At 44.1% G+C, this 12,973-nt stretch overlaps 1 protein-coding gene across 8 annotated transcripts in view; it reads right to left on the reverse strand.

The window, feature by feature from the left end:
* LOC122564345 (F-actin-uncapping protein LRRC16A-like) overlaps positions 1-12,973 on the reverse strand; it is a 472,988-nt gene that overhangs the window by 320,961 nt on the left and 139,054 nt on the right. For all 8 annotated transcript variants that reach the window (XM_087978643.1, XM_087978642.1, XM_087978641.1 and 5 more), the window contains exon 4: positions 2,801-2,860. In XM_087978643.1, the coding sequence (XP_087834769.1) occupies positions 2,801-2,860 (60 nt within the window). The remainder of the gene's footprint in view (positions 1-2,800; positions 2,861-12,973) is intronic.

The following is a 12,973-nucleotide window of genomic DNA, read 5'->3' on the forward strand; positions in this document are numbered from 1 at the left end:
GCAATTTCTAATTGTGTTAGTGCTTGATAGTGCTATCTGATTACTATCACTTGTCTGCTCTTTCTCTATGTACCAGACATACTTTTGCATAGAAGCTGGGGAATAAAGAGATTCAAATCAACCTATACTATTACTGATCCAAAGCTAGACCAGATGTAACTTATAACAGGGATTCCTCAACCAGGATGATCTTAAGATGTCAGATTGAAGGGCTGGAAATTCCTTCATCCCCTTTTATTATTAAAAACTGAAATTAGTAAGTAATCTTGCATGACCAAGATGAATTAATTATATTAGCTGGGCAGCTTCCCTGAAGCAACAAACAGCAGCAAGAGCACTCATGTTGATCTCACTAAGTTCAGATGCTACATTAACTGGGTACTTATATTACAGTGTGGAAACAAGACACTTCCACTTCAGCTGAATCAATTTTTGCTCATCATATTTGCCTGGAGATTATAAAAATGATTTAAAATGCAATGCACAGCTTTTCCCCTTTTATTTTCGAGGCTATGAAACATTAACAATCTTTTTTTAGAAACTATATTATTATTCTGTGAGCAAAACTTTCATTCTGCAAAGATATTGTACCTCCAGATTTCAAAGTAAATCCTATTGGGTAGCCATGAGGGAAATTAGAAAACCAAATAAAACACTTGTTCATGATGATATTGATGATCCAAATCTCTTATAATGATTAAAAGGACAAGTTAATATGTTTTACATGAGCAGAAGGAGTTTTTGTGCTTATGTGTGCATTCAGTGTATTTCTGTCCTTTTTAACAACTTTCTCTCCTCCTCCTTCCTGACAGCACTGCCTTACAGCCTGTTGCATGCTACTTCTCCTGCTGATGTGAGTTGCAACTTTATTTTTAGCTCATTCCTGGGTTAAGAGCAGCATTGGCTTGATCAGCATTTACTGATCATCCTTAATTGCCCAGAGGGCATTTAAGAGGCAGCCACATTGCTGTGGGCCTGAAATCACATATTAGGACACATCAGGCAAGGATAGCAGATTTCCTTCCCTTAAGGACATTAATAAACCAAACAAGCTTTTAATGACAATTGACAGTGGTTACAAAATTGGCTAACGGCTTCTTCCAAATTTTATTGAATTCAAATTTCGCCATCTGCCATGATGGGTTTTGAACCAGTATCCGCAGAATATCTTTGGTCCAGAAATATTGCCAGGACATCTCCATCTCCCTTACATTAGCTGGACTTGGGATGACAGCCTTCTGACAAAGATACAGTATACTGAGCATAACTGACATTTCTTACACTTCCTACGGTTAAGAACATACAATAGATATTAGTGAAATAAATAAAACTAATGATGTATTTACACTGTCGGTACAAATTTAAATTGTACCATAAACATAAAAGTGTGCTTTAATAGAATGTTCACTTTGGGGATCTACATGCTATGGTTTGGTATGGTATGCCTGCTCCTGGATTAATATTCATTTCTTCCCATTAAAGATTAGAACATGTTATTTGCATAATTACTGCAGCATCATTATGTCATTTTATTTACAGCAGAGAGCCTCGGTCTTCTCCTGGAAACAGCATTTATTTTTATTGGTCCATCAGTCAAATATCTTTGGCGACTTTATGACAATTATAACTTGGAAGTCAATGAATGAATCATAAATGTTTTTTAAACCACTATAAAGGAACAGATCATTCCATGTGAGGTACATCATCTGACCTGGATAACTATAGAACTACATTACTACTCTAATATAGATACACCCTAATTTGCAATAATTTTACAAGCAAGCAGGAAAATACAGAAATACATACTGATGCTACTTATTTACTGAGTGAACGAGGACTGTAGTTCACATTTGACAAAAGGGATGTCACAACACTGATGGAGATATTCCTATATAAAGCAGCAAATACCCCAAATAAGTGGTTCCCATTTTTTGCCATAGGAATGCCCAAGGCAGTTACAGGTCATTCTGGTACAATGCATTTTGTTAACATGAATTGGCTAAGAGGCGATTGATGAATTGTGGATGCCGTTTGGATAAAACCAACTATATACTTAGCGGGTATAGCAACTTTCTATAATGATCTTATGCAGTGCAATTTTCTATAATGCGATTTTCCATAGCATGGGGTTTCACAGGAAGGCAATGTTATAGCAGAATGAACTGGATCTGTTTTTCACAAATGGAAAAAGAAGAGCAGGCATGATATTCCTGGGCACTGTCTAGTATTCAATTTACAGTTCCATGAACTTAACCCATGTTGTAGGGCCATATTTACAGTTGAAAAATGTGGCACGACCCTCAATGACATAGAAAATGAAGGTGAAGAAATTAGGGGGAATACTAACAAAAATGGAAGCCAACAAGGAAATATAATTTTTGTTTTAAATTATATGAAAGAAAGGAAACAGAACAAAACTTTGGTTAGAAAATTGAAGCTAAGCTAGCAAGATAGAAGTTTGAAAAATATCAAGGTTCGACAAATGGTAGAAATCCAAACTCCATTATAAAAGCCAAAAATGTTATGATTAAGCAGCAACTGTGGATTCAAGCACTGCTGTCCTACAAATGGTAACAATAAATTATATATTGGCATTTCATTTGTCATCAAGAAACAACAAGTTTCACTTTGATTTGTTTATTTTCTGTTCCTCAATTCAACCAGTTTTTACCCAGTCGGAAATTGCTTGACCTCCATTTGTAATTCCAGTAAATACCTACAGGATTAACATCATTACAATTACAATGTCAAGATTGATTTCTCAGGATTACGGATAAGTGTTCAGGAGAACAAAACTCACCTGTCCAGGCTTACAGCAACTTATTCCTTGAATCTCCAGATAGTTGAAAGTGAGTTCCAACTGCAAAATAAACAGGGGGTACAAAAGGCAAGATTATTGCATTGTACATTACTAATTAAGGGCATATTGATCATTTAAAATTTTGTATGAGCAGATACATATCACAGAGTTCAAAAACTGTAATGTATTGCCACGCTTGCAGTTAACTCAAGCACAATTTACGTTGTCTGACTCTGCATATACAGTATCAATATTGAGTCCACAGATAAATACAGCAGGACAGACACTGTGCTGTTACCACAATATTTGCAAGTTTGCAGACAGCATTTCAGGCATCTGCATCCCAAACAATTTTAGTTCAGAGCTGTTGATTTTGAATCCAAATTACAGACGAGAGGTATCAGGAAGGGGGAAAGAGTTATTGGTAGACTTTGATGGAGTAGATAGCAATGTCCCCTTGGTGAAGTTGAATACAAGACTTGGTCAATAGTCAGGGAGAGATGATGTTACTGCAAGACAAGCAGGCCTGGGGATTTATGACATAGTGATGAAGGAGTGTCAATCCTCAACTTTGACAAAAAAAGTGTGAAGTAGGTAGGTGCCTGTGTGGATGGGTAAACTGACCATGGTGCAGAAAACCATTCAAGTAGGTGAAGGAAAAACAGTGACAGAGAACAGTAAAATTCAAGGGATAGATGTGTTCTCTGGAGCCATGAATCATGGTTAACAAGGGTTGTGTTGCCTGCTAAGTACAAAGATTAAAGACATCTCTTTGCCACTGGAAGGGAACTCTGAAGTGAAAGGGGGAGGATTTAATTGTCATGGTCCACATGGGAACCAATTACATGGGTAATACAACGCATAATTTCCTGCTGACAGCATTTGAGGAATTTGGGTCCAAATTAAAAAGCAAAACCTGAGAGATAATGTCGGGTTTGAAACCTCGATCACATTTCAATTGATGCGAAGTACAGCAAATAAGAGAACTGACCACATGGCTCAAAGAGTGGTGTGGGAAGACAACTTCAGTTGTTACAGCACGAACACAAAAACATGTGAAAGAGGGCACTAATCCATTGGTACAGATTCTACTGAAGCCAATATGGGAGCAATAGGCAAGCAAACTGTACAACTAGGTCCCAGAATGGGGCTTTAAAGGGTGGCACGGTGACTCAGTGGTTAGCATTGCTGCCTCACAGTGCCAGGGACCCGGGTTAGATTCCAGTCTCAGGTGACTGTTTGCACATTTTCCCCGTGTCTGTGTGGGTTTCCTCCGGGTGCTCCGGTTTCCTCCCACAATCCAAAGATGTGCAGGTCAGGTGAATTGGCCATACTAAATTGCCTGTAGTGTTCGGTAAGGGGTAAATGTAAATGTAGGGGTAGGGGTGTGGACTTGTTGGGCCGAAGGGCCTGTTTCCACACTGTAATGTAATGTAATCTAATCTAATGTGCAGATCAGGTGAATTGGCCATGCTAAATTGCCCATAGTATTAGGTGCATTAGTCAGAGGGAAATGGGTCTGGGTGGGTTACTCTTCAGAGGGTCAGTGTGGACTGGTTGGGCTAAAGGGCCTGTTTGCACACCGTAGGGAATCTAACCTGAAAGGTAAACCACAGCAGGTGGAGTTACGGACAGTCATGTGATGGAAAATTTACAATCTAAAGAGAAAAGCCAAGGTAATAAAGTAGTTTAATAATTTGGTAAAGGGAAGCAGAGAAAAACAGGAATGAGCAGTGTTTAAAAGATATATCATTGAAAAAAAAAAGTCCATGCAAAATTATCACAAAATAACAGAATAGTTAACATTCACTCGGGGGTCATTCTGCCCTTCTTGGCTGCTGGTTTTCCAAAGGTCACCAGTCACCTCGTAACACGTCTGGGCTATCTCCCCATAGCCCTACACATGCTTCCTTTTCACATAATAATCCAATCGCTCTTGAAAGCCTTGTCTGAACCTCCTCTATCATACTGTGAGGAAGTGCACCCCAGATCCCAGTGCCTTGTTGTATGAAAACACTTTTCCACATCACCATCGCTCTTCCATCAGTTGCTCTGAAGCTGTGCCTGTTTATTCTTCATCCATCCACCAAGTGGGAACACTTCTTCCTCCTTATTTACCCCATCCAGACTCAGGATTTTGATATCTTTATTAAATCTCTCTTCAACCTTCTCTTCTCTATGAAAGCCTCTACAACCTATCTACTTCAATGACGCTCAGCATTCTTGGATAGTTCTCATGAATCTTCTCTCCTTCTTTAATGCCTTTTCGTCTGCTCTGAAATGTGATGCTTAGAACTGTACAGATGAGTCTGGACCTGTGTTTATATTGTCACTTTGCATTCTTTCTACCAAAGTGAATCCTTTGACACTGCTCTACAAGGTAAAAACAATGACTGCAGATGCTGGAAACCATATTCTGGATTAGTGGTGCTGGAAGAGCACAGCAGTTCAGGCAGCATCCAAGGAGCTTCGAAATCGACGTTACGGGCAAAAGCCTTTCATCAGGAATAAAGGCAGTGAGCCTGAAGCGTGGAGAGATAAGCTAGAGGAGGGTGGGGGTGGGGAGAAAGTAGCATAGAGTACAATGGGTGAGTGGGGGAGGAGATGAAGGTGATAGGTCAGGGAGGAGAGGGTGGAGTGGATAGGTGGAAAAGGAGATAGGCAGGTAGGACAAGTCCGGACAAGTCATGGGGACAGTGCTGAGCTGGAAGTTTAGAACTAGGGTGAGGTGGGGGAAGGGGAAATGAGGAAACTGTTGAAGTCCACATTGATGCCCTGGGGTTGAAGTGTTCCGAGGCGGAAGATGAGGCATTCTTCCTCCAGGCGTCTGGTGGTGAGGGAGCGGCAGTGAAGGAGACCCAGGACCTCCATGTCCTCGGCAGAGTGGGAGGGGTAGTTGAAATGTTAGGCCACGGGGCGGTTTGGTTGATTGGTGCGAGTGTCTCAGAGATGTTCCCTAAAGCGCTCTGCTAGGAGGCGTCCAGTCTCCCCAATGTAGAGGAGACCGCATCGGGAGCAACGGATACAATAAATGATATTGGTGGATGTGCAGGTAAAGCTTTGATAGATGTGGAAGGCTCCTTTAGGGCCTTGGATAGAGGTGAGGGAGGAGGTGTGGGCGCAGGTTTTGCAATTCCTGCGGTGACAGGGGAAGGTGCCAGGATGGCAGCGTGGGTTGTAGGGGATGTGGACCTGACCAGGTAGTTACGGAGGGAACGGTCTTTGTGCAAGGCGGAAAGTGGGGGGGGGGAGGGGGGGGGCGGAGGGAAATATATCCCTGGTGGTGGGGTCTTTTTGAAGGTGGCGGAAATGTCTGCCTCCGCCGTATCTGCTCCCAGGAGGACCAGTTCCACCACAGAACACACCAGATGGCCTCCTTCTTTAGAGACCGCAGTTTTCCTTCCCACGTGGTTAAAGATACCCTCCAACGCATCTCGCCCACATCCCGCAACTCCATCCTCAGACCCCACCCCTCCAACCGTAACAAGGACAGAACGCCCCTGGTGCTCACCTTCCACCCTACCAACCTTCGCATAAACCAAATCATCCCCCATCATTTTGTCCTCTCCTAGTATCCAGGCACAGATACATTTGCTTGCTTCCCAGTATTGACTATAGTTCTCTCAGGAACACCGATCCTGACGACATTCATTTTTCCATGGCTTAAATTCACACAGAAGTAGATCACACCACATCAGTATTAAGATCAGCTAACTAGACAGGAACTAAATATCAATGGGATGGGAGGGAGGGTTGTTGGGGAGGGAGGGTTGTTGGGGGGGGGGCCTGAACCTGACCAGGTAGTCACAGAGGGAACGGTCTTTGCGGAAGGCGGAGAGGGGTGGGGATGGAAATATATTTCTGGTGGTGGGGTCTGTTTGGAGGTGGCGGAAATGTCGGCGGATGATTTGGTTTATGCGAAGGTTGGTAGGGTGGAAGGTGAGCACCAGGGGCGTTCTGTCCTTGTTGCGGTTTTTCTTGGGAAGGAGGTAGTACCGGGCAGTGCGGGTTTCCCGGACTATGAGGTTGGAAGCTGTGGGTGGGAGATCTCCTGAGGTGATGAGGTTCTGTATGGTCTGGGAGATGATGGTTTGGTGATGGGGGGTGGGGTCATGGTCGAGGGGGCAGTAGGAAGAGGTGTCCTCGAGTTGGCTTTTGGCTTCAGCGGTCCACTTCCTCCAAGACTTCCGTTTCCCCGGCCCCCAACGCCTCATCTTCACCATGGATATCCAATCCCTCTACACCTCCATCCGCCATGACCAGGGCCTCCAAGCCCTCCGTTTTTTCCTCTCCAGACGTTCCCAACAGTACCCTTCCACCGACACTCATTCGTTTGGCCAAACTGGTCCTCACCTTTAACAATTTCTCCTTTGAATCCTCCCACTTCCTCCAGGCCAAAGGGGTAGCCATGGGCACACGTATGGGCCCCAGCTATGCCTGTCTCTTTGTTGGCTACGTAGAGCAGTTGATCTTCCGTATTTACACCGGCACCACTCCCCACCTCTTCCTCCGCTACATTGATGACTGCATTGGCGCCACCTCGTGCTCGCGCGAGGAGGTTGAGCAATTCGTCAACTTCACCAACACATTCCACCCTGACCTTAAATTTGCCTGGACCATCTCTGACACCTCCCTCCCCTTCCTGGACCTCTCCATCCCCATTAATGACGACCGACTTGACACTGACATTTTTTACAAACCCACTGACTCCCACAGCTACCTGGATTACACCTCTTCCCACCCTACCTCTTGCAAAAATGCCATCCCGTATTCCCAATTCCTCTGCCTCTGCCGTATCTGCTCCCAGGAGGACCAGTTCCACCACAGAACACACCAGATGGCCTCCTTCTTGAGAGACCGCAATTTCCCTTCCCATGTGGTTAAAGATGCCCTCCAACGCATCTCATCCACATCTCGCACCTCCGCCCTCAGACCCCACCCCTCCAACCGTAACAAGGACAGAATGCCCCTGGTGCTCACCTTCCACCCTACCAACCTTCGCATAAACCAAATCATCCGCCGACATTTCCGCCATCTCCAAACAGACCCCACCACCAGGGATATATTTCCCTCCCCACCCCTCTCCGCCTTCCGCAAAGACCGTTCCCTCTGTGACTACCTGGTCAGGTTCACGCCCCCCCTACAACCCACCCTCCCATCCTGGCACTTTCCCCTGCCACCGCAGGAACTGTAAAACCTGCGCCCACACCTCCTCCCTCACCTCTATCCAAGGCGCTAAAGGAGCCTTCCATATCCAAAGTTTTACTTGCACATCCACTAATATCATTTATTGTATCCGTTGCTCCCGATGCGGTCTCCTCTACATTGGGGAGACTGGACGCCTCCTAGCAGAGCGCTTTAGGGAACATCTCTGAGACACTCGCACCAATCAACCAAACCGCCCCGTGGCCTAACATTTCAACTCCCCCTCCCACTCTGCCGAGGACATGGAGGTCCTGGGCCTCCTTCACCGCCGCTCCCTCACCACCAGACGCCTGGAGGAAGAACGCCTCATCTTCCGCCTCGGAACACTTCAACCCCAGGGCATCAATGTGGACTTCAACAGTTTCCTCATTTCCCCTTCCCCCACCTCACCCTAGTTCTAAACTTCCAGCTCAGCACTGTCCCCATGACTTGACTGGACTTGTCCTACCTGCCTATCTCATTTCCCACTTATCCACTCCACCCTCTTCTCCCTGACCTATCACCTTCATCCCCTCCCCCACTCACCCACTGTACTCTATGCTACTTTCTCCCCACCCCCACCCTCCTCTAGCTTATCTCTCCACGCTTCAGGCTCACTGCCTTTATTCCTGATGAAGGGCTATTGCCCGAAACGTCGATTTCGAAGCTCCTTGGATGCTGCCTGAACTGCTGTGCTCTTCCAGCACCACTAATCCTGACACTGCTCTACCACTTGTCCACTCAGTCCATCAACCTGTCAATGTTGTTTTGAAGTTGATGTTATTCCCGCTGTTCAAGATGCTGTTTTCCAAAGATTAAAAGAACCAAGTCGGCATATATTTTATGTCAAGGGGCAAGGATCCTAACAATAAACACTTGGGAACCCCACTACAAACCTTCCTCCGGTCTGCAAACATCCATCACCCATCATTCGGTTTCCTTTTAGTCAATTTCACATCACTACTGTCCCATTTATTCCATGAAATAGGAAGTTGTTCTGTTGTGTGGCACATTACATAATGCCTTTTGAAAGCCCAGGTATATCACAACAGCAGTACCCTCATCAGCTCTCTTTTTTTAACTCATTAAAAAATAATCTGAGTTAATTACTTTTACTATGTCAGCTTTCCTGAATTAACCCAGAAACCCAAATGATTTTTTTCCTCAACTCATCTTTTATCAAACTTGTCCCACCACTGAAGCTAGACTAACTGGCCTGTAATGTTGCAATAATCTTTATTTCCTGTTTTGAACAGGAGTATAACATTTGCAATTCTTCACTCCTTCAGAACCGCCAGAGCCTAAAGATGACTGAAAAGTGATGGCCAGGGTCTTTACAATTCCATTCTCATTTTGCTCAGTCAACTTGGGTGCATTTCATTGGGTCCTGATCTAGAAGACTGGAGGTTGGTAACGTGTGCCACTATTTAAGAAGGGTGGTAAGGACAAGCCAGGGAACTATCAACCAGTGAGCCAGATGTTGGTAGTGGGCAAGTTGTTGGAGGGAGTCCTGAGGGATAGGATATACATATGTTTGAAAAGGCAAGGACTGATTAGGGATAGTCAACATGGCTTTGTGCGTGGGAAATCATGTCTCACAAACTTGATTGAGTTTTTTGAAGAAGTAACAAAGACGATTCATGAGGCCAGAGCGGTAGATGTGATCTATATGGACTTCAGTAAGGCGTTCGACAAGGTTCCCCATGGGAGACTGATTAGCAAGGTTAGATCTCAGAGAGAACTAGCCATTTGGATATAGAACTGGCTCAAAGGTAGAAGACAGAGGGTGGTGGTGGAGGGTTGTTTTTCAGACTGGAGGCCTGTGACCAGTGCAGTGCCACAAGGATCAGTGCTGGGTCCTCTACTTTTTTCATTTATATAAATTATTTGGATGCAAGCATAAGAAGTACAGTTCGTAAGTTTGCAGATGGCACCAAAATTGGAGGTGTAGTGAACAGCGAAGAGGGTTACCTCAGATTACAACAGGAGCTTGACCCGATGGGCCAATGGGCTGAGAAGTGGCAGATGGAGTTTAATTCAGATAAACGAGAGGTGCTGCATTTTGGGAAAGCAAATCTTAGCAGGATTTATACACTTAATGGTAAGGTCCTAGGGAGTGTTGCTGAACAAAGAGACCTTGGAGTGCAGGTTCATAGCTCCTTGAAAGTGGAGTCACAGGTAGATAGGATAGTGAAGAAAGCATTTGGTATGTTTTCTTTTATTGGTAAGAGTATTGAGTACAGGAGTTGGGAGGTCATGTTGCGGCTGTATAGGACATTGATTAGGCCACTGTTGGAATATTGTGTGCAATTCTGGTCTCCTTCCTATCAGAAAGATGTTGTGAAACCTGAATGGGTTCAGAAAAGATTTACAAAGATGTTACCAGCATTAGAGAATTTGTGCTATAGGGGGAGGTTGAATAGGCAGGGGCTGTTTTCCCTGGAGCGTTGGAGGCTGAGGGGTGACCATATAGAGGTTTACAAAATTCTGAGGGGCATGGATAGGGTAAGTAGGCAAAGTCTTTTCCCTATGGTCGGGGAGTCCAGAACTAGAGGGCATAGGTGAGAGGGGAAAGATAAGGGGCTACGTTTTCACGCAGAGGGTGGTACGTGTATGGAATGAGCTGCCAGAGGATGTGCTGGAGGCTGGTACAATTGCAACATTTAAAAGGCATTTGGATGGGTACATGAATGGGAAGGGTTTGGAGGGATATGGGCTGGCAGGTGGGGCTAGATTGGGTCGGGATATCTGGTTGGCATGGACGGGTTGGACTGAAAGGTCTGTTTCCATGCTGTACATCTGTATGACTCTATGATGCCTTAGCAGCTTTAAGTATACGCAGCCTATCTAATATCTCTTCAATTTTAGTTCCTCAGGTGAATGAATTACTGACTCTTTTTTCAGGACCTGCAAAGTATTGTCATTCTTAGTAAAGATGAATGCAAAATATTTATTTAATACCTCAGCTACACCCAAATCCTCTATGTAAATCCCCTTTTTGGTTCCTATACTCCTCCTTTTATGATTTATATGCCTCGAGATGACATTAAAACTTTCTTTTTTGTTGGTAGCTAGTCTTTTATCATACCCCTGTTGCTTTTCTGTCTTGCTTTTTCAATGTTGCTTTGAACCTTTTATATTCAACCAGTATCCTCTTGACACCTATCAGCAGCACACTTTTTCTTCTTAAGCTTTATCTTTTTCACATTCTAGACAGCTGTAGATTTGTTTGCCTACCTTTTCCCTTTGTGGGTTTATTCCTTGATTATGCTCAAGTGCTCTCATTTTCAAGGCAGACAATTGATGGTTGGCAGAAAAAAACTGAAACTTTGGATTTCAATTCATGGAATCAAATCCATTCATACCCCAGTAAAGCCAGCTTACCCTGGATAACTAATCTTGGCCTGGATTGCACCTTGTTCTTTTCCACAGTCTCCTAAATGTCAAACTAAATATAGTGAAAATGAAAAACTAAAGGCTTTTTGTTTAAATGTGCAAAGCATGGTTCATTACCATAAATTGTTATAGCAGAACACTAACATTACAAAGGTCTCAGGTTCAAACTGGATACGGATCTGCATTAGCATTAGCAATCTATTGTCAACTAACACTGCTTGGATTCAAGATGCGTTCAAGGTCGAGGTGTAGAAAAAAAGCCAAAGCCAATGATTCAATGCAGCACTGAAGGACTGCTGTGTTTTCCGATGAGACAATAAATCGAAGCTTCAAATCTTTACTCAGGTGGATCTAGAGATCACATGGTGCTGCTTTGACAAAAAGCTAGAACATATCCCAAGTATATTCATTATTCAGATAACATCACAAAAACACTGATTACATTACTATCACTGATAGTAAATTCTCAGTATGTGCACATAGTTAAAAATCACAACACCAGGTTATAATTCAACAGGTTTATTTGGAAGCACAATCTGTTATGGTTCTGTTCACCGAGCTGGGAATTTGTGTTGCAGACGTTTTGTCCCCTGTCTAAGTGACATCCTCAGTGCTTGGGAGCCTCCTGTGAAGCGCTTCTGTGATGTTTCCTCCGGCATTTATAGTGGTTTGTCTCTGCCGCTTCCGGTTGTCAGTTCCAGCTGTCCGCTGCAATGGTCGGTATATTGGGTCCAGGTCGATGTGTTTGTTGATGGAGTTTGTGGATGAGTGCCATGCCTCTAGGAATTCCCTGGCTGTTCTCTGTTTGGCTTGTCCTATAATAGTAGTGTTGTCCCAGTCGAACTCATGTTGCTTGTCATCTGCGTGTGTGGCTACTCAAGGACAGCTGACCGTGTCGTTTCACGGCTAGTTGGTGTTCATGGATACGGATCATTAGCTGTCTTCCTGTTTGTCCTATGTAGTGTTTTGTGCAATCCTTGCATGGGATTTTGTACACTACATTGGTTTTGCTCATGCTGGGTATCGGGTCCTTTGTCCTGGTGAGTTGACTGAGAGTGGCTGTTGGTTTGTGTGTTGTTATGAGTCCTAGTGGTCGTAGTAGTCTGGCTGTCAGTTCAGAAATGTTTTTGATGTATGGAAATGTGGCTAGTCCTTTGGGTTGTGGCATGTCCTCATTCCGTTGTCTTTCCCTTAGGCATCTGTTGATGAAATTACACAGGTATCCATTTTTGGTGAATACATTGTCGAGGTATTCTTCTTCCTCTTTTTGCAGTTCTGGTGTGCTGCAGTGTGTTGTGGCCCTTTTGAATAGTGTCTTGATGCAACTTCTTTTGTGTGTGTTGGGGTGGTTGCTTTCATAGTTCAGGACTTGGTCTGTGTGTGTGTGGCTTTCCTGTATACCTTTGTGGTGAATTCTCCGTTCGGTGTTGTCTGTACCATCACGTCTAGGAATGGGAGTTGGTTGTCCTTTTCTTCCTCTCTAGTGAATCGGATTCCTGTGAGTGTGGCGTTGATGATCCGGTGTGTGTTCTCTATTTCTGTGTTTTTAATGATTACAAAGGTGTCATCTACATATCTGACCCAGAGTTTGGG

The sequence above is a fragment of the Chiloscyllium plagiosum genome, unplaced genomic scaffold, assembly GCF_037043375.1.
Source record: "Chiloscyllium plagiosum isolate Xiang-an unplaced genomic scaffold, Cpla_swu_hap1 HiC_scaffold_34, whole genome shotgun sequence".
Taxonomy (NCBI): Eukaryota; Metazoa; Chordata; class Chondrichthyes; order Orectolobiformes; family Hemiscylliidae; genus Chiloscyllium; species Chiloscyllium plagiosum.